At 47.3% G+C, this 25,003-nt stretch overlaps 1 protein-coding gene across 3 annotated transcripts in view; it reads left to right on the forward strand.

The window, feature by feature from the left end:
- Positions 1 to 13,130: 13,130 nt before the first annotated feature.
- STX8 (syntaxin 8) overlaps positions 13,131 to 25,003 on the forward strand; it is a 306,570-nt gene continuing 294,697 nt past the window's right edge. For all 3 annotated transcript variants that reach the window (XM_073559662.1, XM_073559663.1, XM_073559664.1), the window contains exons 1-4: positions 13,131 to 13,284; positions 17,834 to 17,933; positions 23,889 to 23,983; positions 24,341 to 24,451. In XM_073559662.1, coding sequence (XP_073415763.1) covers positions 13,274 to 13,284; positions 17,834 to 17,933; positions 23,889 to 23,983; positions 24,341 to 24,451 — 317 coding nt within the window. In that variant the 5' untranslated portion in view covers positions 13,131 to 13,273. The remainder of the gene's footprint in view (positions 13,285 to 17,833; positions 17,934 to 23,888; positions 23,984 to 24,340; positions 24,452 to 25,003) is intronic.

Consider the following 25,003-nt stretch of genomic DNA (forward strand, 5'->3'; position numbering starts at 1 on the left):
TGAAAAACACAATTTCCGATTTAAGTGAGAATAATTGGAATGGCACATTTAAAGTAACAGACAAGAAATCATCACTCGGTTGGTTTATTGATTCAGGAGCAACGAGTCATATGACAAGTGACAAGAATTTCTTCACTGATCTTGATTCAGATAATAAAGAAGCCATTTATGTTGCAGATGGGAGCAAAATAACCGCAGAAGGTATAGGACAAGGTATGCTAAACTGTTCAAACAAGTTCGGACAAAATTCAAAGATACTTGTACAGAATGTGTTGTATGTTCCAAAATTGGAAGGCGGATTATCTGTGAAATGGTTAACAGCCAATGGACTCACTGTAAAATTCAAAGACAATGCGTGTTCAATTCTAGCAGGAAACAAGGTGATAACCAATGTCAAGGCAGATGAACAATTATATCATCTTGACACACCAAAGGAACAGATGAAGGTATGTATGCATCATCACAAAATGTTAGGTGTCAGGTTTCTGCGTCTGCTCTGCAGGAATCCAGAGCCTCACATTCTGTGGTCTCCTGCTGTCTTTCTACTGCAGAGGAGATTACTTTGCAGCAGACCGCTTCAGAGACTAAGTCCCTCTGTGCTCCTACTGGGCATGCTCACGAGACGATCCCCCATTGGAGATCGGGAGTCATGTGCCCAGGTCCTGTTCCAGATCTCATTGGTCCTCCTCGGAGATCCCGCACGGCTATAAAAAGCGCGCATGGCCGTTCCGCCATGAGCTAGTATAGTCTACTTGCTATGTGTGAATGGTGACGGATGTATGATTCTGGTGACTGACTCATTATAAAACCCCTTCCCTCTGATATTACGCATGTGGATAGGGAATTAGTTTAGCAGTCAGCGCCAGTCAGTGGCAAGCCTTAGGCCACTGTGCACACTGCACCTCTACGCTAGCGTCCAACATTGCGCTTGCTTTCTAGCTTTGTCGTCGAGCGGCAGTGTCCTACGCCGTGCTGCAGTTGCAGCCCTTGTTGGCGCTCGCAGTGGCGACGCTGCACACATGGTAGGACGCAGCTCCTCTGTCTTAGGTCCTGCTCCTGCGACCTGATACCGTGTGTGCATTTTCCTGAAGCCTGTGACACTTAACAGGTTCAGCGTTTTTTATGTTTATGTTGCAGCGCGTCTGTGTGTGAACAGAGCCCGCTCTGCGCACTTCGGGTGAAGTTGAACCCGTGCGCATTATACCGCCATATTGCTCCTCTGTCATCACCTAGCAGCGATGTAACACCTACAGCACGGTGGACCCTGAGTGGCGAACGCACTTTATTATTTTTATTTAGTGCGGTTCCGCCGTTCCTAACACTAGAACTGTATTCACTTGTGGCATAGACGTCTAGGACACAGACACCCTGACAGTATAAGGCCTCTTTCACACATCAGGTTTTCGCCGTCAGGCGCGATCCGGCGCTTTTGACAGAAATCGGATCCGGCGAAATGCAATGCCGGATCCGGTTTCCCCCCCATTGACTTGCATTTGCGCCGGATCGCGCCGGATGGCCATGCGTTTCATCCGGTTTTCGCCGGATCCGGCAATGTGTCGCGATCCGGCGTCTGGAAAAAACGGCTACTGTAACGTTTTTTGTCTCCGGCGAAAAAGCCGGACACGCCGGATCCGGCGCGTCCGTCTTTTTCACACAATGAAAGCCTATGAGCGCCGCAATGCGCCTGATCCGGCAAAAGCCGGATCCGGTGGCCGGATCCGTTTTTTTTGGTCTGAGCATGCTCAGTAGCTCTGCCCACTACAACCTGTCAAAGAAGGGCTGTAGGAACATGCTATATATAGTTTTCCAGTAGCCAATCCCGTTCGGAAGGCCACAAGGGTCAATTTTAAAAACCAGATCCGGCGTAATCCGTCGAAAAACGGATAGAAAAACGGATGAACCGGATGAGACGGATCCGGTTTTGTCTGTCAAGAACAAGACGGATCCGGCAGAAAACCGGATCCGGCACATCAGGTTTTACAAAACATTTGCCGGATCCGGCATTCCGGCACGACGCCGGATCGCACCTGACGCCGAAAACCTGATGTGTGAAAGTAGCCTAAGGGAACTACAAAGAAAAGAATTGACAAAAGATCTAAAGATATCAGATTGCTCAATTACCGTAAGATGTGATGTTGTATAAAATCTAAAGCCACAAGAATATCTATTCCAAAAGAAAGTGAGATGAAAAGCAAAAGACCACTTGATTTGGTGCATACTGATGTATGTGGACCCATGCAAGTGACTACATCAGGAGGAAATAGATACATGGTGGCTTTTATAGATGACTACTCATGATACACAGTCACATACTTAATTAAGAACAAAAGTGAAGTTTTTGATAAACTTGTAGACTATGTAACAAGGACGAGTAACAAATTTCAAAGGAAGCCAATTGTCATCAGAAGTGATAATTGAGGTGAATTTACAGGTTACAAAATAGAAAACTACTTAAGACAGAATGGTATAGAACACCAGAAAACTGTTCCGTACACACCTAAACAAAATGGAGTAGCAGAAAGGAAAAACAGAACTCTGACAGAAATGATGAGATGTATGCTGACAGATTCCAAACTACCAGAGAAATATTGGGGTCAGGCAGCAATATCAGCTACATATCTACAGAACAGACTTTTTTTTTCCAGAAAACTGAAGAAAACTCCATATGAACTGTGGCAAGGTATTAAACCAAGTGTCAATCATTTAAAAGTTTTTGGATGTAAAGTTTTTATATTCATTTCAACAGAAAAACATTCCTAACTTCAAAACAGATCCATGGAGGGAATATTGCAAGGGATACAGAATCCTAGATCCCAAAACAGACAGAGTCACGGTGAGTAACAGTGTGACATTCATTGAGGATCTAAATAAAGACACTAGAATCATAGAATCATAGAATCGTAGAGTTGGAAGGGACCTCCTGGGCCATCTGGTCCAACCCCCTGCTCAAAGCAGGATTCGCTAAATCATCCCAGTTAGATGTCTGTCCAGCCTCTGTTTGAAGACTTCCATTGAAGGAGAACTCACCACTTCTCGTGGCAGCCTGTTCCACTCATTGATCACTCTAACTGTCAAAAAGTTTTTTCTAATATCTAATCTGTGTCTCCTCCCATTCAGCTTCATCCCATTGCTTCTAGTCTTTCCTTGTGCAAATGAGAATAAAGTTGATCCTTCTACAATGTGACAGCCCTTTAGATATTTGTAGACAGCTCATGATCTCAATTGACACAAAAAATGAGAAAAACAGCAGTGACATAACTGAAGAGGTATCTGATGAGAAAGCAGTTGAAATTGATGAAGAACAGAATACTGAAAATGAAGAAATACAACTACAAACAGACACAGAACCAAGACGTTCAATGAGAGAGAACAAAGGAAAACCACCAAAACGTCTCTCATACAAGACAAGCACAAGTAAATTTTATGACCCTACCTCTTGGGAAGACATATCTAAACTCCCTAAAGAAGAAGTTAATAAATGGATAGAAGCAACAGAAACAGAAATGAAATCCATGCATGACTCAAATACATGGACACTGACAGATTTACCAGAAGGAAGAAAAGCCATAAGATATAAATGGATTTTTAAAGTAAAATACCAAACAGATGGTGCACCTTAAAGATACCGAGCAAGACTCGTAGCTAAAGGGTATCTCAAAATATGGAGAAGACTATGATTAGACATTTGCTCCAATTGTCAAACAAACTACAATAAGAACTTTACTTACAGTTGCAGCAATGAAACATGGAACTGAAACATCTGGATGTAAAGACAGCATTTTTGAATGGAGATTTAACAGAAGACATTTACATGGGACAACCTCCAGGATTCAAAGATGAAAGAAACCCAAACAAAGTTTGCAAACTACAGAAAAGCATATATGGTTTAAAGCAAGCAGCTAAAGCGTGGAATGACAAAATCACAGAAGTGCTTACAAATGAAAATTTTTAAAGAAGCAAAGCTGATCCATGCTTGTACACAAAAAGGCTGATGAATAGATGGATTTATATACTCAAATATGTAGACTACATTCTGATTTGTTTTGAACAAGAAAGGGATAAAGAAAACATTATAAAAAAACCCTGAAGCAACATTTTGAAATCAAAGACTGCTAGCCATTCATTTGCCCATTTTCTAGTGGTCAGCCAGGGGTTAACTTTATTACAGATCAGTTATGTCCTCTGATAATAACAGCAGTCTCCACATGTTTGCCATGTTTGTTGTGTAAATTCTCCTGGGGGCGGCACATGACTGTGTACTCCTCCTCTCCATGTGTCATTTATGATTAGGATCATATGACTGTTCCTAATGTAAAACCCCCCAAAAAATGGGTGTAATCCTGACCATGCTGTGGCTATATAGCTATTGTAGAACTACAGATCCCAGCAGCACAGTCATAGAGTATCATATCAGTGACACTGGACTTAGGCTAAGTGCAGGCGTACTTTTTTGCCCTGCAGATTTTTCCACGCAGAATTGAAGAAATCCGCAGGTCAAATGACCTGCATTTTTCCTGCGGATTTCTTCCTGTTTTCTTGCGGTTTTTGTGCGGTTTTCCCCTGTGGATTTCCCCCTGCGGATTTGGAGAATGGAGCAGGTGGAAAACTGCACAAAAGAAGTGACATGCTGCATATTTTGAACCACAAGAAAACCGCGCGGAAAAATCCGCAGCGTCTGCACAGCGTTTTTTTTTCTATTGACTTACATGCTACTGTACATCACAATGCGGATATGCAGCGTTTCTGCGCGGTAAAATCCGCTGCGGATCCATTGGAAATCTGCATTGTGTGCACATGGCCTTAGTCAGTGCATTCATTTGGCTGTTTGGGTATCCTGTAAAGATGGGGATCCCGATATCTAGAGATGTCCCCCTAGGACAGACTTTCACTACTTGAATAGAGAGACCTTTTAAATCTTAAGGGGGCTTTACACATAGCAATATCGCTATAGCGTTACCGATTTTGTGATGCAGCAGCGATATTGCAAGCGATATCGCTACATGTGATACTTACCTCGACCGGCTCCCCCGCTGTCAATCGCTGATCGCGCGAGATCGGCTGGGTCCATTTCTCGTCGTTGGCTTCCTGCTGGCGCCGACGAGCGACTCCATGGACACAGGCGGAAGACGGACACCCTAACCGCGTCTGAAAGGTAAGTGCGACCGCCGACCGCTGCTGCATCGCTGGTGAGATCTGCCTGTTTGGCAGCTCACTAGTCACCATTTAGCGATGCACCAGCGATCCTGACCAGGTCGTATCATGGTAGGGATCGCTGGTGCATCGCTAAATGTAACAGGGCCTTTAGGCTTGGCCTTTCGAAACAACATTCTAAATAAGTTCAGACCCTTAAATTAATGTTAGACCCCCCCGAATATATTTATTTATATCCTCTATATTACAATGAAACCCTAAATATATTCAGAGCCCAAACCAGCCCCCCAGTAAAGATTTGTATCCCCTGTACGAAAATCAGACCCTAGGCCACATCCCAAATAAATATATTCAGACCCCAAACCAGACCCTCTAAAAATATTATCAGAGTCCCGATTTGACTCCCTAAATTCATTTAAGACCCCTCAATATAATTCAGAAACCTAAAATATAGTCAGAACTCCTATATGAATGTCATACTATTATCAGTACCCAGACCAGACCCCTAAATTTAGTTAAGACTCCAGATCAGTCCTAAACTCATATCAGACTAGAAACAAGATCCCTATATTAATTCAACACCCTTGATATGAGACCATAGATCAGATGACTGTATCAATGAGACCCTAGACCAGAGCCCTATATTAATTAGAATCCAGATCCCTATATTAATATTAGACCCAGACCAGACCCCTATAATATTAGACCCAGACTCCTATATTAATATTAGACCCCAGACCCCTATATTAGACCCAGACCAGACCCCTATATTAATTAGAGTCCAGACCCCTATATTAATATTAAACCCAGACTAGACCCCTATATTAATATTAGACCCCAGACCCCTATAATATTAGACCCAGACCAGACCCCTATATTAATTAGAATCCAGACCCCTATATTAATATTAGATCCAAACTAGACCCCTATATTAATATTAGACAAGACCCCTATATTAAAATGAGACCCCAGACCAGACCCCTATATTAATGAGACCCCAGACCAGACACCAATTAATATTACACATCAGACCCCTATATTACTATTAGACCCCACACCAGACTCATATATTAGCAATAGACCCCAGACCAGACTCCCATATTAATATGATACACCAGACCCCTATTTTAAAATGAGACCCAGACCACTTTATTAACGAGACCCCAGACCAGACCCTTACAATAATATGAGACCCCAGACCAGACCCTTATATTAATATTAGATCCCAGACATCTCGGTAATATGAGACCCCAGACCAGACCCCTAAATATGTTCAGACTCCTAAAATGACTTCAGGCTAATGCTGTGCCCCTTACAGGGACAAGAAGGTGAAAACTAGATATTAATAGGTTTCTGGGTGAAGGATCCTAAAAATAGGTGACCTCAGGGTAAACCAAAATAACTTACATTGAGTAGGACCACCCATTTATGACCTAACATTTAACCCTTTAAGACCATTCAAGTTGATTTCTTAAAAGGCCAGTTAGGGTCATTATTCTGCTTTTTGTCTTTTTCAAGGTTATTCTATATCAACGTGCACAAATAAAATGAAATATATCCATAAAAAATAGTAGATATAACACGTACTGCCCTGCAGCTGCCACATACAGAGCCGAAAACTGCCTGCGCCATCAGGAAGAGAATTACTAAATCTGGAGCAGAGCCATGTACCACACAGCAGGGGGCGCTAGACCTGCAGCAGAGCCATGTACCACACAGCAGGGGGCGCTAGACCTGCATCAGAGCCATGAACCACACAGCAGGGGGAGCTAGACCTGCAGCAGAGCCATGAACCACACAGCAGGGGGCGCTAGACCGGCAGCAGAGCCGTGAACCACACAGCAGGGGGCGCTAGACCTGCAGCAGAGCCATGTACCACACAGCAGGGGGCGCTAGACCGGCAGCAGAGCCGTGAACCACACAGCAGGGGGAGCTAGACCTGCAGCAGAGCCATGTACCACACAGCAGGGGGCGCTAGACCTGCATCAGAGCCATGAACCACACAGCAGGGGGTGCTAGACCAGCAGAGCGATGTACCACACAGCAGGGGGTGCTAGACCTGCAGCACAGCCATGTACCACACAGCAGGGGGCGCTAGACCTGCAGCAGAGCCGTGTACCACACAGCTGGGGGCGCTAGACCTGCAGCAGAGCTGTGTACTACACAGCAGGGAGTGCTAGACCTGCAGCAGAGCCATGTACCACACAGCAGGGGGCGCTAGACCGGCAGCAGAGCCATGTACCACACAGCAGGGGGCGCTAGACCTGCAGCAGAGCCATGTACCACACAGCATGGGGCGCTAGACCTGCAGCAGAGCCATGTACCACAGAGCAGGGGGCGCTAGACCTGCAGCAGAGCCATGAACCACACAGCAGGGGGCGCTAGACCTGCAGCAGAGCCGTGTACCACACAGCAGGGGGCGCTAGACCTGCAGCAGAGCCATGTACCACAGAGCAGGGGGCGCTAGACCTGCAGCAGAGCCGTGAACCACACAGCAGGGGGAGCTAGACCTGCAGCAGAGCCGTGAACCACACAGCAGGGGGCGCTAGACCTGCAGCAGAGCCATGTACCACACAGCAGGGGGCGCTAGACCTGCATCAGAGCCATGAACCACACAGCAGGGGGCGCTAGACCTGCAGCACAGCCATGTACCACACAGCAGGGGGCGCTAGACCGGCAGCAGAGCCGTGTACCACACAGCAGGGGGCGCTAGACCTGCAGCAGAGCCGTGTACCACACAGCAGGGGGCGCTAGACCTGCAGCATAGAATCATAGAATTGTAGAGTTGGAAGGGACCTCCTGGGCCATCTGGTCCAACCCCCTGCTCAAAGCAGGATTCGCTAAATCATCCCAGTCAGATGTCTGTCCAGCCTCTGTTTGAAGACTTCCATTGAAGGATAACTCACCACTTCTCGTGGCAGCCTGTTCCACTCATTGATCACTCTAACTGTCAAAAAGTTTTTTCTAATATCTAATCTGTGTCTCCTCCCATTCAGTTTCATCCCATTGCTTCTAGTCTTTCCTTGTGCAAATGAGAATAAAGTTGATCCTTCTACAATGTGACAGCCCTTTAGATATTTGTAAACAGCTATTAAGTCTCCTCTCAGTCTTCTCTTTTGCAAACTAAACATTCCCAAATCCTGCAACCTTTTCTCATAAGACAGGGTTTGCAGACCGGTCACCATTCTGGTTGCTCTTTTCTGAACTTGCTCCAGTTTGTTGATGTCTTTTTTAAAATGTGGTGCCCAAAACTGGACACAATATTCCAGATGAGGTCTGACCAAAGAGGAGTAGAGGGCAATAATGACTTCACGTGATCTAGACTGTATGCTTCTGTTAATACATCCTAGAATTGCATTTGACTTTTTTGCTGCTGCATCACACTGTTGACTCATATTCAGTCTGTGATCTATTAGTATACCCAAGTCTTTTTCACATGTGCTGTCACTTAGCCCTATTCCTCCCATTCTGTATATGCTTTTTTCATTTTTATTGCCCAGATGTAGTACTTTGCATTTCTCCCTGTTAAAAACCATTCTGTTAGTTGCTGCCCACTTCTCCAGTTTATTTGTATCTTTTTGAATCCTGTCTCTCTCTTCTCTAGTATTAACTATCCCTCCTAGCTTTGTGTCATCAGCAAATTTAATCAGTTTACCCTCAATTCCTTCATCTAAATCGTTGATAAAGATGTTGAACAATACAGGGCCCAGGACAGAGCCCTGTGGTACCCCACTTGAGACATTCTTCCAACTGGATGTGCAGCCATTTACGACCACTCTTTGGGTCCGATCACTAAGCCAGTTATGAATCCACCTAACAGTTGCCTTGTCCATTCCATACTTAGTCATTTTTTCAATAAGGATTGTATGAGAGACTTTGTCAAATGCTTTGCTGAAGTCAAGATATACTATATCTACAGCATTTCCTTGATCCACCCAATCAGTGATTCCGTCATAGAAGGAAATTAAGTTAGTCTGACATGACTTATTAGTTACAAACCCATGCTGACTCTGTTTAATCACTTCATTCTTATCCAGGTACTGACATACATGTTGTTTAATAATTTGTTCAAAGATCTTTCCTGGTATAGAAGTCAGACTCACCGGCCTATAGTTGCCTGGGTCCACCTTCTTCCCCTTTTTGAAGATAGGAACAACATTTGCTCTTCTCCAGTCTTCTGGCACTTCTCCTGTTCTCCAAGAATTTTCAAAGATTATGGAGAGGGGTTCAAAAATTTCTTCTGCTATCTCCTTCAGTACTCTGGGGTGTAATTCATCTGGACCTGGAGACTTGAATTCATTTAGATTAGCTAAGTGTTTCCTCACTATCTTTCTGTTTATAGATATCCTGGATTCTTCTATTCCCTTAATAGGACAGTGAAGAACAGTTGATGTTACATTTCCTTTCTGAGAGAAAACAGATGCAAAATAGGAATTTAAAAGTTCAGCCTTCTCAACATCCTGTCTTACCATTTCATCATTTTCATCCTGTAAAAATCCTATAGCATCTTTGACTTTTCTTTTACTTTTCACATATCCCCAAAATCCTGCTACACAGCAGAGGGTGCTAGACCTGCAGCAGAGCCATGTACCACACAGCAGGGGGCGCTAGACCTGCAGCAGAGCCGTGTACCACACAGCAGGGGGCGCTAGACCTGCAGCAGAGCCATGTACCACAGAGCAGGGGGCGCTAGACCTGCAGCAGAGCCGTGAACCACACAGCAGGGGGCGCTAGACCTGCAGCAGAGCCGTGTACCACACAGCAGGGGGCGCTAGACCTGCAGCAGAGCCATGTACCACACAGCAGGGGGCGCTAGACCTGCAGCAGAGCCATGTACCACACAGCAGGGGGCGCTAGACCTGCAGCAGAACCGTGCACCACACAGCAGGGGGCGCTAGACCTGCAGCAGAGCCATGTACTACACAGCAGGGGGTGCTAGACCTGCAGCAGAGCCATGTACCACACAGAAGGGGGCGCTAGACCTGCAGCAGAGCCGTGTACCACACAGCAGGGGGCGCTGGACCTGCAGCAGAGCCGTGAACCACACAGCAGGGGGCGCTAGATCGGCAGCAGAGCCGTGAACCACACAGCAGGGGGCGCTAGACCTGCAGCAGAGCCATGTACCACACAGCAGGGGGCGCTAGACCTGCATCAGAGCCATGAACCACACAGCAGGGGGCGCTAGACCGGCAGCCGAGCCGTGTACCACACAGCAGGGGGCGCTAGACCTGCAGCAGAGCCGTGTACCACACAGCAGGGGGTGCTAGACCTGCAGCATAGAATCATAGAATTGTAGAGTTGGAAGGGACCTCCTGGGCCATCTGGTCCAACCCCCTGCTCAAAGCAGGATTCGCTAAATCATCCCAGTCAGATGTCTGTCCAGCCTCTGTTTGAAGACTTCCATTGAAGGAGAACTCACCACTTCTCGTGGCAGCCTGTTCCACTCTTTGATCACTCTAACTGTCAAAAAGCTTTTTCTAATATCTAATCTGTCTCCTCCCATTCAGTTTCATCCCATTGCTTCTAGTCTTTCCTTGTGCAAATGAGAATAAAGTTGATCCTTCTACAATGTGACAGCCCTTTAGATATTTGTAAACAGCTATTAAGTCTCCTCTCAGTCTTCTCTTTTGCAAACTAAACATTCCCAAATCCTGCAACCTTTCCTCATAAGACAGGGTTTGCAGACCGGTCACCATTCTGGTTGCTCTTTTCTGAACGTGCTCCAGTTTGTTGATGTTTTTTTTAAAATGTGGTGCCCAAAACTGGACACAATATTCCAGATGAGGTCTGACCAAAGAGGAGTAGAGGGCAATAATGACTTCACGTGATCTAGACTGTATGCTTCTGTTAATACATCCTAGAATTGCATTTGCCTTTTTTGCTGCTGCATCACACTGTTGACTCATATTCAGTCTGTGATCTATTAGTATACCCAAGTCTTTTTCACATGTGCTGTCACTTAGCCCTATTCCTCCCATTCTGTATATACTTTTTTCATTTTTATTGCCCAGATGTAGTACTTTGCATTTCTCCCTGTTAAAAACCATTCAGTTAGTTGCTGCCCACTTCTCCAGTTTATTTATATCTTTTTGAATCCTGTCTCTCTCTTCTCTAGTATTAGCTATCCCTCCTAGCTTTGTGTCATCAGCAAATTTATTCAGTTTACCCTCAATTCCTTCATCTAAATCGTTGATAAAGATGTTGAACAATACAGGGCCCAGGACAGAGCCCTGTGGTACCCCACTTGAGACATTCTTCCAACTGGATGTGCAGCCATTTACGACCACTCTTTGGGTCCGATCACTAAGCCAGTTATGAATCCACCTAACAGTTGCCTTGTCCATTCCATACTTAGTCATTTTTTCAATAAGGATTGTATGAGAGACTTTGTCAAATGCTTTGCTGAAGTCAAGATATACTATATCTACAGCATTTCCTTGATCCACCCAATCAGTGATACCGTCATAGAAGGAAATTAAGTTAGTCTGACATGACTTATTAGTTACAAACCCATGCTGACTCTGTTTAATCACTTCATTCTTATCCAGGTATTGACATACATGTTGTTTAATAATTTGTTCATTAATCTTTCCTGGTATAGAAGTCAGACTCACCGGCCTATAGTTGCCTGGGTCCACCTTCTTCCCCTTTTTGAAGATAGGAACAACATTTGCTCTTCTCCAGTCTTCTGGCACTTCTCCTGTTCTCCAAGAATTTTTAAAGATTATGGAGAGGGGTTCAAAAATTTCTTCTGCTATCTCCTTCAGTACTCTGGGGTGTAATTCATCTGGACCTGGAGACTTGAATTCATTTAGGTTAGCTAAGTGTTTCCTCACTATCTTTCTGTTTATAGATATCCTGGATTCTTCTATTCCCTTAATAGGACAGTGAAGAACAGTTGATGTTACATTTCCTTTCTGAGAGAAAACAGATGCAAAATGGGAATTTAAAAGTTCAGCCTTCTCAACATCCTGTCTTACCATTTCATCATTTTCATCCTGTAAAAATCCTATAGCATCTTTGACTTTTTTTTTACTTTTGACATATCCCCAAAATCCTGCTACACAGCAGAGGGTGCTAGACCTGCAGCAGAGCCATGTACCACACAGCAGGGGGCGCTAGACCTGCAACAGAGCCATGTACCATATAGCAGGGGGCGCTAGACCTGCAGCAAAGCCATGTACCACACAGCATGGGGCGCTAGACCTGCAGCAGAGCCATGTACCACACAGCAGGGGGCGCTAGACCTGCAGCAGAGCCGTGAACCACACAGCAGGGGGAGCTAGACCGGCAGCAGAGCCGTGAACCACACAGCAGGGGGGCGCTAGACCTGCAGCAGAGCCGTGTACCACACAGCAGGGGGCGCTAGACCGGCAGCAGAGCCGTGTACCACACAGCAGGGGGCGCTAGACCTGCAGCAGAGCCGTGTACTACACAGCAGGGGGCGCTAGACCTGCAGGAGAGCCATGTACCACACAGCAGGGGGCGCTAGACCGGCAGCAGAGCCATGTACGACACAGCAGGGGGTGCTAGACCTGCAGCAGAGCCATGAACCACACAGCATGGGGCGCTAGACCTGCAGCAGAGCCATGTACCACACAGCAGGGGGCGCTAGACCTGCAGCAGAGCCATCTACCACACAGCAGGGGGCGCTAGACCGGCACCAGAGCCATGTACCACACAGCAGGGGGCGCTAGAACGGCAGCAGAGCCGTGTACCACACAGCAGGGGGCGCTAGACCGGCAGCAGAGCCGTGTACCACACAGCAGGGGGCGCTAGACTGGCAGCAGAGCAATGAACCACACAGCAGGGGGCGCTAGACCTGCAGCAAAGCCATGTACCACACAGCAGGGGGCGCTAGACCTGCAGCAGAGCCATGTACCACACAGCAGGGGGCGCTAGACCTGCAGCAGAGGCATGTACCACACAGCAGGGGGCGCTAGACCTGCAGCAGAGCCATGTACCACACAGCAGGGGGCGCTAGACCTGAAGCAGAGCTGTGTACTCCGAGGAGGGGCGCTAGTGTATTTTGCGCTCATTCAGTCCCGACTATTTTGACCTGCCCGGGTAACCGTCAGTCACGTGGTACAAACAGGAAGTGTCGCTCTTCTCCGCCGCAGCTATGGATCCTTGGTGGGTGCAGTATAATCCGGATCGTTGTTGATGTGTTATATATTATCTATCTATTACAACAACTCCCAGCAATGTATGCGAGTACGGTGGCTAGTAGTGTGGCAGGTTGGCAATAGTGATGGTGGGATTCTATCTATATGTATCTAGTATCACTTTACAAGGGTTTTGTGTCAGTGTCATTATCCTGTACCCCAAGTGTCAGTGTCATTATCCTGTACCCCAAGTGTCAGTGTCATTATCCTGTGCCCCAAGTGTCAGCGTCATTATCCTGTACCCCAAGTGTCAGCATCATTATCCTGCACCCCAAGTGTCAGTGTCATTATCCTGTACCCCAAGTGTCAGCATCATTATCCTGTGCCCCAAGTGTCAGTCATTATCCTGCGCCCCAAGTGTCAGTGTCATTATCCTGTACCTCAAGTGTCAGTGTCATTATCCTGCACCCCAAGTGTCAGTGTCATTATCCTGTGCCCCAAGTGTCAGTGTCATTATCCTGTACCCCTAGTGTCAGTGTCATTATCCTTCTACCCCAAGTGTCAGCGTCATTATCCTGTCCCCCAAGTGTCAGCGTCATTATCCTGTCCCCCAAGTGTCAGCGTCATTATCCTGTCCCCCAAGTGTCAGCGTCATTATCCTGTCCCCCAAGTGTCAGCGTCATTATCCTGTCCCCCAAGTGTCAGCGTCATTATCCTGTCCCCCAAGTGTCAGCGTCATTATCCTGTCCCCCAAGTGTCATTACCTTGTGCCCCGAGTGTCGGCGCCCCTATCCTGTGTCCCGAGTGCCGGGTTCCTTGTCTTGCCCAACCCTCCTGAGTAATGTGGTCCTTGTCCTGCCCAACCCTCCCGAGTGATGGGATCCTTGTCCTGCCCAACCCTCCCCAGTGATGGGGTCCTTGTCCTGCCTCCCTCCTCCCCTGAGTGACGGGGTCCTTGTCCTGCCTCCCCTGAGTGTCGAGGTCCTTGTCCTGCCCAACCCTCTTGAGTGATGGGGTCCTTGTCTTGCCACACCCTGCCGAGTGATGGGGTCCTTGTCCTGCCCAACTCTCCCGAGAGATGGGGTCCTTGTCCTGCCCAACCCTCCCGAGTGATGGGGTCCTTGTCCTGCCCAACCCTCCCGAGTGATGGGGTCCTTGTCCTGCCCAACCCTCCCGAGTGATGGGGTCCTTGTCCTGCCCAACCCTCCCGAGTGATGGGGTCCTTGTCCTGCCCAACCCTCCCGAGTGATGGGGTCCTTGTCCTGCCCCACCCTGCCGAGTGATGGGGTCCTTGTCCTGCCCCACCCTGCCGAGTGATGGGGTCCTTGTCCTGCCCCACTCTCCCGAGAGATGGGGTCCTTGTTCTGCCCAACCCTTCCGAGTGATGGGGTCCTTGTCCTGCCCAACCCTCCCGAGTGATGGGGTCCTTGTCCTGCCCCACCCTGCCGAGTGATGGGGTCCTTGTCCTGCCCCACCCTGCCGAGTGATGGGGTCCTTGTCCTGCCCCACCCTGCCGAGTGATGGGGTCCTTGTCCTGCCCCACCCTGCCGAGTGATGGGGTCCTTGTCCCGCCCCACCCTGCCGAGTGATGGGGTCCTTGTCCCGCCCCACCCTGCCGAGTGATGGGGTCCTTGTCCCGCCCCACCCTGCCGAGTGATGGGGTCCTTGTCCCGCCCCACCCTGCCGAGTGATGGGGTCCTTGTCCCGCCCCACCCTGCCGAGTGATGGGGTCCTTGTCCCGCCCCACCCTGCCGAGTGATGGGGTCCTTGTCCCGCCCCACCCTGCCGAGTGATGGGGTCCTTGTCCCGCCCCACCCTGCCGAGTGATGGGGTCCTTGTCCCGCCCCACCCTGCCGAGTGATGGGGTCCTTGTCCCGCCCCACCCTGCCGAGTGATGGGGTCCTTGTCCCGCCCCACCCTGCCGAGTGATGGGGTCCTTGTCCCGCCCCACCCTGCCGAGTGATGGGGTCCTTGTCCCGCCCCACCCTGCCGAGTGATGGGGTCCTTGTCCCGCCCCACCCTGCCGAGTGATGGGGTCCTTGTCCCGCCCCACCCTGCCGAGTGATGGGGTCCTTGTCCCGCCCCACCCTGCCGAGTGATGGGGTCCTTGTCCCGCCCCACCCTGCCGAGTGATGGGGTCCTTGTCCCGCCCCACCCTGCCGAGTGATGGGGTCCTTGTCCCGCCCCACCCTGCCGAGTGATGGGGTCCTTGTCCCGCCCCACCCTGCCGAGTGATGGGGTCCTTGTCCCGCCCCACCCTGCCGAGTGATGGGGTCCTTGTCCCGCCCCACCCTGCCGAGTGATGGGGTCCTTGTCCCGCCCCACCCTGCCGAGTGATGGGGTCCTTGTCCCGCCCCACCCTGCCGAGTGATGGGGTCCTTGTCCCGCCCCACCCTGCCGAGTGATGGGGTCCTTGTCCCGCCCCACCCTGCCGAGTGATGGGGTCCTTGTCCCGCCCCACCCTGCCGAGTGATGGGGTCCTTGTCCCGCCCCACCCTGCCGAGTGATGGGGTCCTTGTCCCGCCCCACCCTGCCGAGTGATGGGGTCCTTGTCCCGCCCCACCCTGCCGAGTGATGGGGTCCTTGTCCCGCCCCACCCTGCCGAGTGATGGGGTCCTTGTCCCGCCCCACCCTCCCGAGTGATGGGGTCCTTGTCCCGCCCCACCCTCCCGAGTGATGGGGTCCTTGTCCCGCCCCACCCTCCCGAGTGATGGGGTCCTTGTCCCGCCCCACCCTCCCGAGTGATGGGGTCCTTGTCCCGCCCCACCCTCCCGAGTGATGGGGTCCTTGTCCCGCCCCACCCTCCCGAGTGATGGGGTCCTTGTCCCGCCCAACCCTCCCGAGTGATGGGGTCCTTGTCCCGCCCAACCCTCCCGAGTGATGGGGTCCTTGTCCCGCCCAACCCTCCCGAGTGATGGGGTCCTTGTCCCGCCCAACCCTCCCGAGTGATGGGGTCCTTGTCCCGCCCAACCCTCCCGAGTGATGGGGTCCTTGTCCCGCCCAACCCTCCCGAGTGATGGGGTCCTTGTCCCGCCCAACCCTCCCGAGTGATGGGGTCCTTGTCCCGCCCAACCCTCCCGAGTGATGGGGTCCTTGTCCTGCCTCCCCCCTCCCCTGAGTGTCGGGGTCCTTGTCCTGCCTCCCCTGAGTGTCGGGGTCCTTGTCCTGTCCAACCCTCTTGAGTGACGGGGTCCTTGTCTTGCCCAACCCTCCCGAGTGACGGGGTCCTTGTCTTGCCCAACCCTCCCGAGTGACGGGGTCCTTGTCCTGCCCATCCCTCCCGAGTGATGGGGTCCTTGTCCTGCTTCCCCTTAGTGTCAGCGTCCTTGTCCTGCCCAACCATCCTGACTATCAGTATACTGTCCCCAAGTGAAAACAAATTGTTTGCTGCATAGTGATGAATGATCTGAAATACCCCTGTTTCTTTTAAGAATTATTTAGTTTTCTGTGACAATAGTGGAACTCGGAACACCCAATGTGCTCCTAACCTTAAGGAGTGCTCAGGGTTTGCACCTCTATTCCCGCTGCTTCCCTGAGTAATCTTTTTTTCAATCCACCATACAGTTAGAGATATGAGTGTTTGTTTTTTCTCCAAGGGGGTGTGCAGTTGAATAAAATAAGAGCGACAGCTGCCCACTTTTGACCATTGAGGCTCTATTCAGATGATTGGTGGGGGACGCCGGGTGTCAGAGCCCACTAATCTAATATTGATGACCTAATCAAAGCATGGGCCATCAATATCCTTGTAGTGATTCTTTAGGTCTGTTCACATTGTTCCAAGCTCTATATGGAGTTGTTGTTCACTGACAGCAAGCAGAGGGATGATGGAATGATGTGAAAACACTGTATGTTAGAAGGTTTTCCGAATGTTTGTTATGTAGTGATTAAGCTTCATTTATAAAGCAATGGACAATCCCTTTAAGGCAGCAGTTGTCCAGTTTAATATATATGTGGTACGTTGTTTTTGCTCTTTTTCCACTGGCTTCGCTCACTGTTTATTGTGTACACATGATGGGAGGAACCCACGAGTTTTCCACAGTTCGTCATGGAGCTGTCTCGCCTGTTCTGTAACCTGAAGGCTACAGGGAAACTAAAAAGTGTGTTCTCCTTCCATGTGAGTGCTGCAGCCAATCAGTAGCTGCTGATCGTCCGCAGTGTTTAGCAGAAGAAGCGGTTCATGTATGTATTGAGAGTACATGCACGCTTAGGCGAACTCAGCGTGCATATGTAAGGGAGATCGGGGGGCGCAATTTTCAGCTAAACACTTTCGCCTGGCAGCAACCACCCCCCCCATACACATGTACTTTCATGGAGGGCATGTCGAATCTTGAGAGTTAGGAAGCCGAATACACATGTGAGGGTCGCCCAGTGCTGCTAAAATCCTCAGCTGTGTCCAACATTCATACATATGGATGACTATAAGCCTTACAGAAAATCTCAACAAGAAAGATAACCATGAATGATGAGCAGGTAACACCCCTCTATAGATAGCGTTCATCAAATATTGAGGTTCCTGTGCCTCTAACATGTGCAGGCGTGAAGTCTAGGGGCTGATGAGGATTATGTTCTGGTTGCAGGTTGTCTGCGTACGATTCCTCCTATCACCTCGCACAGGAAATTGCAGAGAAGATCCACGAGCGGAATCGCTATGTGAGGAATGGAGAGAACCCAGTAAAGGTAAAAAGTCTTAAAGGGGAACTCTGGAAACAGTCCCATGTAGGAAACCAGAGCCGTTCTATATGGACTAGAGTTGGGTGACCATTGCGTATCTCCATCATTATTTCTGAGGGTCTTTGTTTTTTGTGTGTATCTAATGACATCCTCTCATCAGTGTGGACAAGATCTAGTAAAATGTCATTGACTTTGCTGCTATTATTGATTTTACACCTGGAGAATCTGCTGCACATTTTTCCTCCCTTTCCTTCTCTCCAGGGCATGTTTTACACTTCTTTACTGTCTGGATCCGTCCTCCAGTAGCTCTAATGTTGTCGGGTGATCATTCTCAGATGCACCTAATGGCCCTGTCTAATAACACCCTCTTACCGCATCCTCGTTCATCTGACAGCTGGATTGTAGCACAGCTCATGCTCTGAAGAGCTGACCGATACCAGCTGCAGATGCACCTAATGAGCCTGTCTAATTCGTAAAGAAAACATGCAACTAATGACCCTGTCTAATAACACACTCTTACGGTTCTGCCCAGTTCTGCTATGTAATACTCAGCTCTGAAGGTCCCACTGATACCAGCTGCCAATGCACCTTTTGACCCACTCTTACCCATTAAGAAAATGATGACCCTGTCTAATAAAACAGTTTTGTGTATGCTCATTACTCTTATAACATCTTTGCTATGTATGAGAGAGGATGATCGTGTTCACTAGAGGAGACTGGAATATACAAGGTTACACTGTAATTTACCTTATGTTTGTACAGCAACATCACATTGATTAATTATTTCATGTGGATATAGATTTTTTTTTTTTTTAATTTTTAAAGAAACTCATTTGTTAAAATTTTTTATAAAATCATTTTTGTACTAATGGCAATAATCAAGCAGAATAACCATTTACTACACGACTGTCTCCCTTCTTCCCCCTCTCTCCTCTCTCTACCTCTTTTCTGTGTATTTTTGTTTTGTTCATTCCCTCTGCCTCCTAATTCTTTATTCTCATTGTTTCACTTATTTTGTTTTTCTTTCCTTTTTTCTTTTTCAATACTTTCTTTAATTTCTTTGATTTTTTTTTTTAAACTACTTTTATTCTTTTTCTTTACCTTTACTTTCCTTGTTTTTTCTTTCATTGTTTTTTTCCTTGCATGGCTACACTAAATTATTGACTGGGACAATGGAGGCAGCATTTATGGCAGGCAGTATTGTGGAGCTTCTATATATATTTGGGAATTGCTATGTATGCAGTTTCCTTGTAGCTCAGTTTATTTCAGGTTCTATTTGTTGACTGGTTTTGCTTAATGCGTCATGTTAAACAGTTCTAATGTAGTGACAACAGGTGAAATCCGATTAATAGCTGTAATTATAGTGGTAGGTGACTCAGTCCCCGTAATTGCTTTGTTGTCGTTCTGAGTCGAACACTCAATTAAAATCCTAAAGTTTCCGTATACTGGTTAGAGGTTTTTTCTGTTACAAAGTTCCAAACCCTCTGCATAAATAAATGAAGCATTCTCTCCTACCTGCAGCCAACACCAGAGGGAGCTTCCATCATCATTCTGAGTACAGTCTGCAGTGAATGAATAAGCTCCCTCTAGTGGCGGCCTACTTGTTCATTTTTTTTTGTCTGTGTGTTGATTGAAACTTTTTTGCTATTTCTTTAAAAATATTTTTTTATCTTTATTTTATTAGTCCTTCTTGGGAGACATGAGCCTGCGCTGTTGTGTTCGTCTCTACTATATACTGCAGCACATCAGTATGGCGCACATGGTAGTAAAGCGGTTAATGAATGACCTCTGTTGTGCGCTTTCTTGCCTGTACACATAATTACCCTCCCCCAGATATGATGTGATGCAGAGAAACACAAATCTGTAATTTCCCCTGTATTGAAAACATGGCCTCATAATCCGTTTACCCCTCCTTCCCCCACCTTCCTATTAAAGGGATTGTCTGTTTTCTATAAATATCAGGAAAGGTTAATGACCTCCGAATATAAACAACCATCATATTTCCATTTACTTGCCAGCAAGTGGAGTTCTAGAGCAGGGTAGGAAATTAAAAAGGTGCTTATTAGGAACCGTTGATTTTAGGGGACAAGCAGAGAGAGGAAGATGTATCGGGAGTATTGCCAACCAGGACTAGTATGGGTTATATCCAGTGGAGCTCCCCACTAACATTGAACACACAAAAACATGGAGCTTATCAACCACCAAGAAACAATCATAGAATAAAAAATCCCCTTTTATCGGAATATAATTCCATGTAAAGTGATAGTGCAATAATTCATAATAATGGGTAGTCAGCTCCCTATTCCCACATAAATATAGTAGCTAAAGTATCATGAGTTTTTCCAAAGTCAGTGACCGCTCAGTAAATCTGTGCAATAGGGAGGCTGGTGTTACCATTATGAGTTCTTACCCATGTTCATGATGTGAACACGCGCCCCTACGCGCGTTTCGCAACAGCTTCCTCGGTGGGGGGGGGATCTTTTTTTTTTAAAATTCTATGTTTCTTCCTATGCTTTGGTGTTTGTGATGTGACACCACTTTTTGGTGTACCTGTAACCGCATTCTAATTTCTCTGTTCTAACAAGTACTCTGTGATATGTGACTGATTGTCTTTTTAAACTATTTTGTTATTAAAATATTTTTTATCATTATGATTTGATTGGTGGTTGATAAGCTCCATGTTTTTGTGTGTTCAATTATATGGACACTAGATAGGTAGATAGACATGGTACAGGTCAATAGTTAAAACACATCTCTTCGTGCAGTTCTTTTCCTCGTTCTTAGTAGAATGTGCACATTGTAAATTCAGACTGAGGCAGAAAACTACAAAGGATCATACAGTATATGGAAACACGTTGGATACAAACCAGAATATGTGTTACACCTCGGATTCCTCAGAATCCCCCCATTTACTCTAACAGCTTTACACCTCCTTGGCATTGTTTCACTGCAGCTTCATCAGGCATTACCTGGAATGGCCTCCAATGAATAGATCTCTTCCTCAAATGTTCATACATGGAATCATCGACCTTCAGAAAGTGTTTGCCACAATCAGGCATGTTTTGCAGAGGCAGTGTGTGTACCAGCTCCATACAGTGCCGAGCCCTATAACACAAGTGTTAGCTAAGTGGGTCTTGCCATATTCTGTTGTCTAATATAATTTACAGTCCATGATTGCTTTTAGAAATTAGTCAATCTGGAATATTGCTAGAACTTTGAAGGTATCTACAAGCGCAGTAATAAAAAAAAAAAAATCAGTCGCTTTGATGAAAGTGGTTCTCATGAACACCACTTCAGGAAAGGAAGACAATGAATGATCTCTGCTGCAGAGGATAAGTTCATCAGTTACCAGCCTCAGAAAGCGCTAATTGTCAGCACCTCAGATAACAGTCTTCACAAATTTGGGCACAGATATCAAGGAGCAAACACATCTCTACATCAACTGTTCATCAAACACTGCAAGAAGTGGCCTTTGTGGCCGAATTGCTGCAATTATGTAATTATTGAGGACCACAAACGAGAAGAAGATGCTTCTTTGGACTGGACATCAGATCAGTCGAAATCTGTATCTTGTTCTGATGAGTCAAAATGTATGATGCTTGGTACAAGCCGGTATGTCTGTGTGAGACACAGAGAAGGTGAGAGGATGGTTCCTACATGTTTCGTGCCCACCGTAAAGCATGGAGGGGAGGTGTGATGATGGGGGCGCTCTGCTAGTGACACTTTGTGATTTATTCCAAGTTCCAAGCACATTACCCATCATGGCCACCACAGTGTTATGCAGTGATGACACCCCATCTGGTTTGCACTTAGTGGGACCATCATTTGTGTTGCAGCAGGACAATGACCCCAAACCCCTCCAGGCTATGTGACGTCTATGTGACCAAGAAGGAAAGATGTCATGGCTTCCACAATCACTGGACCTCAACCCAATGGAGATGGTTTGGGATGAGTTGGACACAGAGTGAATGAAAAGCAGCAACAACTGCTCAGCACCTCAGGGGACTGCGTCAGAACTGGTGGAGGCCATTCCTGGTGACCTCTGAAGAAGCTTCTGGAGAGAATGATGTGGGGGACATCAGAATAAAAGGGGGGACTATGAGGAATCTAAAGTTTAATTTTCTGATATGTTTCTCACGTGTTTTACTCCTTTTTTTCCTTTGTAGTTTGCTGCCTTCAGTCTGAATCTGCAGTGTGCACATTCGAATAAGAACAAGGAAAACCATTGCACGGACAGCTGTGTCCAGACTGTTGACTCATACTATATGTACTGTCAGCGGCAATCATAATACCCATACATTATGACAGGAAGTGTTGTCATGAGGACGTCTCACACTGGGGTCTGTCTTTATAAGCGGAACATATCTGCTTGTACTGTACACAGTCGTCCTGAGTGTTTGTAGTGACAACAAGGCGCCTGGCGATCATCTTTTAGGCATCGACTGTGGAAACTCTTGAGTTTTTTTACAAATTTGTTTTTCCGATGAATATTTTTACATTTCTGTTTGCACCACACGGGGTTAACATTTAGGGTACGGAGAGGGGCCCTGTAGCAGATGGTTTACATGACCCTGCCGGGCACCAAGAGAAAACCCAGTCATGGCCTCCCCTCTGACCTCTCTATTTATTACAGGTAAGATATACATCTCAGCAGACGGTATCACGTGTTGGGATTAGATACACCACTCAGCAGGCAGTATCACACACACGATAGGGTAAGGGTGTGTGCACACGCTGCGGAATCCGCTGCGGATTAATCCGCACGGATTTTGCAAAAAACGCAGATAATCCGCAGGTCAAAAGACCTGCGGATTATCTGCGGTTTTGCCTGCGGTTTGGTCCTGCGGATTCACTATCTCCGCAATGGTGGAGATAGGAACCCGCAGCGGTTTCCGCAGAAAGAATTGACATGCAATTCTTTCTGCGGATTCAAAACCGCAGCAAATCCGCGCGGATTTTTCCGCAGCGTCGGCACAGCGTTTTTTTTTTCCCATTCATTTGAATGGTACTGTACACCGCAGCTAAAGCTGCTGCGGGTCTGCAGCGGCCAAAACCGCTGCGGAAACGCAGCGGAATCCGCAGCGTGTGCACGTACCCTTACATACACAGCTCAGCAGACAGTATCACACATGATAGGATTAGATACACAGCTCAGCTGACAGTATCACACAGGATAGGATTAGATACACAGCTCAGCAGACAGTATCACACATGAAAGGATTAGATACACAACTCAGCAGACAGTTTCGCACAGGATAGGATTAGATACACCGCTCAGCAGTCAGTATCACACAGGATAGGATTGGATACACAGCTCAGCAGTCAGTATCACACAGGATAGGATTGGATACACAGCTCAGCAGTCAGTATCACACAGGATAGGATTGGATACACGGCTCAGCAGTCAGTATCACACAGGATAGGATTAGATACACTGCTCTGCAGACAGTATCACACATGATAGGGTTAGATACACAGCTCAGCAGACAGTATCACACATGATAGGATTAGGTACACAGCTCAGCAGACAGTATCACACAGAATAGGATTAGATACACAGCTCAGCAGTCAGTATCACACAGGATAGGATTAGATACATAGCTCAGCAGTCAGTATCACACAGGATAGGATTAGATACATAGCTCAGCAGACAGTATCACACATGATAGGATTAGATACACAGCTCAGCAGAGAGTATCACACAGGATAGGATTAGATACATAGCTCAGCAGACAGTATCACACAGGATAGGATTAGATACACAGCTCAGTAGACAGTATCACACAGGATAGGATTAGATACACAGCTCAGCAGACAGTATCACACAGGATAGGATTAGATACACAGCTCAGTAGACAGTATCGCACATGATAGGATTAGATACACGGCTCAGCAGCCAGTATCACGCACAGTACCACCTGTCCTTGCATCACATGACCATAACCCGTCTTCTCTCCACAGATAAATGTGACGGTTCGTTCTCTTATGAAACGGCTGAATGATGACATCGGACTCCTTCGGGACTCGCTCCTGAGATCGGTCTCCTCACGTCAGATGTATCCTTCACTTTATCGGCCATCTGTGATATGAAGGATCGCCACCGGTCGGCGGCACAATGGTTTCCTGTTCAATTCTAGCCAGTGAAGAATTTTTTTTCTTAAATACTAAAATATGATATTTTAATCGTTATGGTTTTGGTAAATGCCAAACGTTCATTTTTTTAAAAAACATTTTTGGAGGGGAAAAATTGAGTAACAATTGTCTATAACTGCTTGGATGCTGCAGTCGCCTTTGTCTGTGGCATCTAAGGCGTACATTTCTGTGAGTTCTCTCCTTTCGCCACCACAGCCAGTTATACCCCATTATGGTCCAGATTACTACAGATTTATGGCCTTAACCTAGGTCCTGTGTAGCACACAGCTGGAGGGAGACCGGAGACAGACCCTCGTGGATGAGCTCCTCACCAAAGAGCGGCAGCTGCAGATGTCTTTCAAGTTTGAAAGCCCTGAACCCGACATCATACGGTGAGATTTCATAATACAAGTAGTGTGGGGCTCGTTTACGTTCCTGTTAAGACAAATCGACGAACTATGATGGGGACTGGACAGCTGCTAATAACATGGTTCTGTTCACCCATACCGTCTTCTCAGCAGCTGATCACCTGTGTGCACAGGACGAGGGGACGTGCTGCCGACAGCCATCAGTTTTATACATGCACAAAAGTACAATCGTCCAGGGATCAGGCGTTTTGCTCTTTTTTTAGGTGATTGCCAGCAAATCAGCGATTGTCGGCTCATCCAAAAAAGGTTTTAAGGCTCACGTATCCTGGAGAGATAATGAACAGTGTTACACATGATGGGATTAGAAACCGTGTCTCACAGACAGTATCACACAGGAGAGGATTAGATACCGTGTCTCACAGACAGTATCACACAGGATGGGATTAGATGCCATGTCTCACAGACAGTATCACACAGGAGAGGTTTAGATACTGTGTCTCACAGACCGTATCACACAGGATGGGATTAGATACCGTGTCTCACAGACAGTATCACACAGGAGAGGATTAGATACCG

Source organism: Dendrobates tinctorius, unplaced genomic scaffold, assembly GCF_039654945.1.
Source record: "Dendrobates tinctorius isolate UK_male_01 unplaced genomic scaffold, ASM3965494v1 ptg000014l, whole genome shotgun sequence".
In the NCBI taxonomy this organism is placed as follows: Eukaryota; Metazoa; Chordata; class Amphibia; order Anura; family Dendrobatidae; genus Dendrobates; species Dendrobates tinctorius.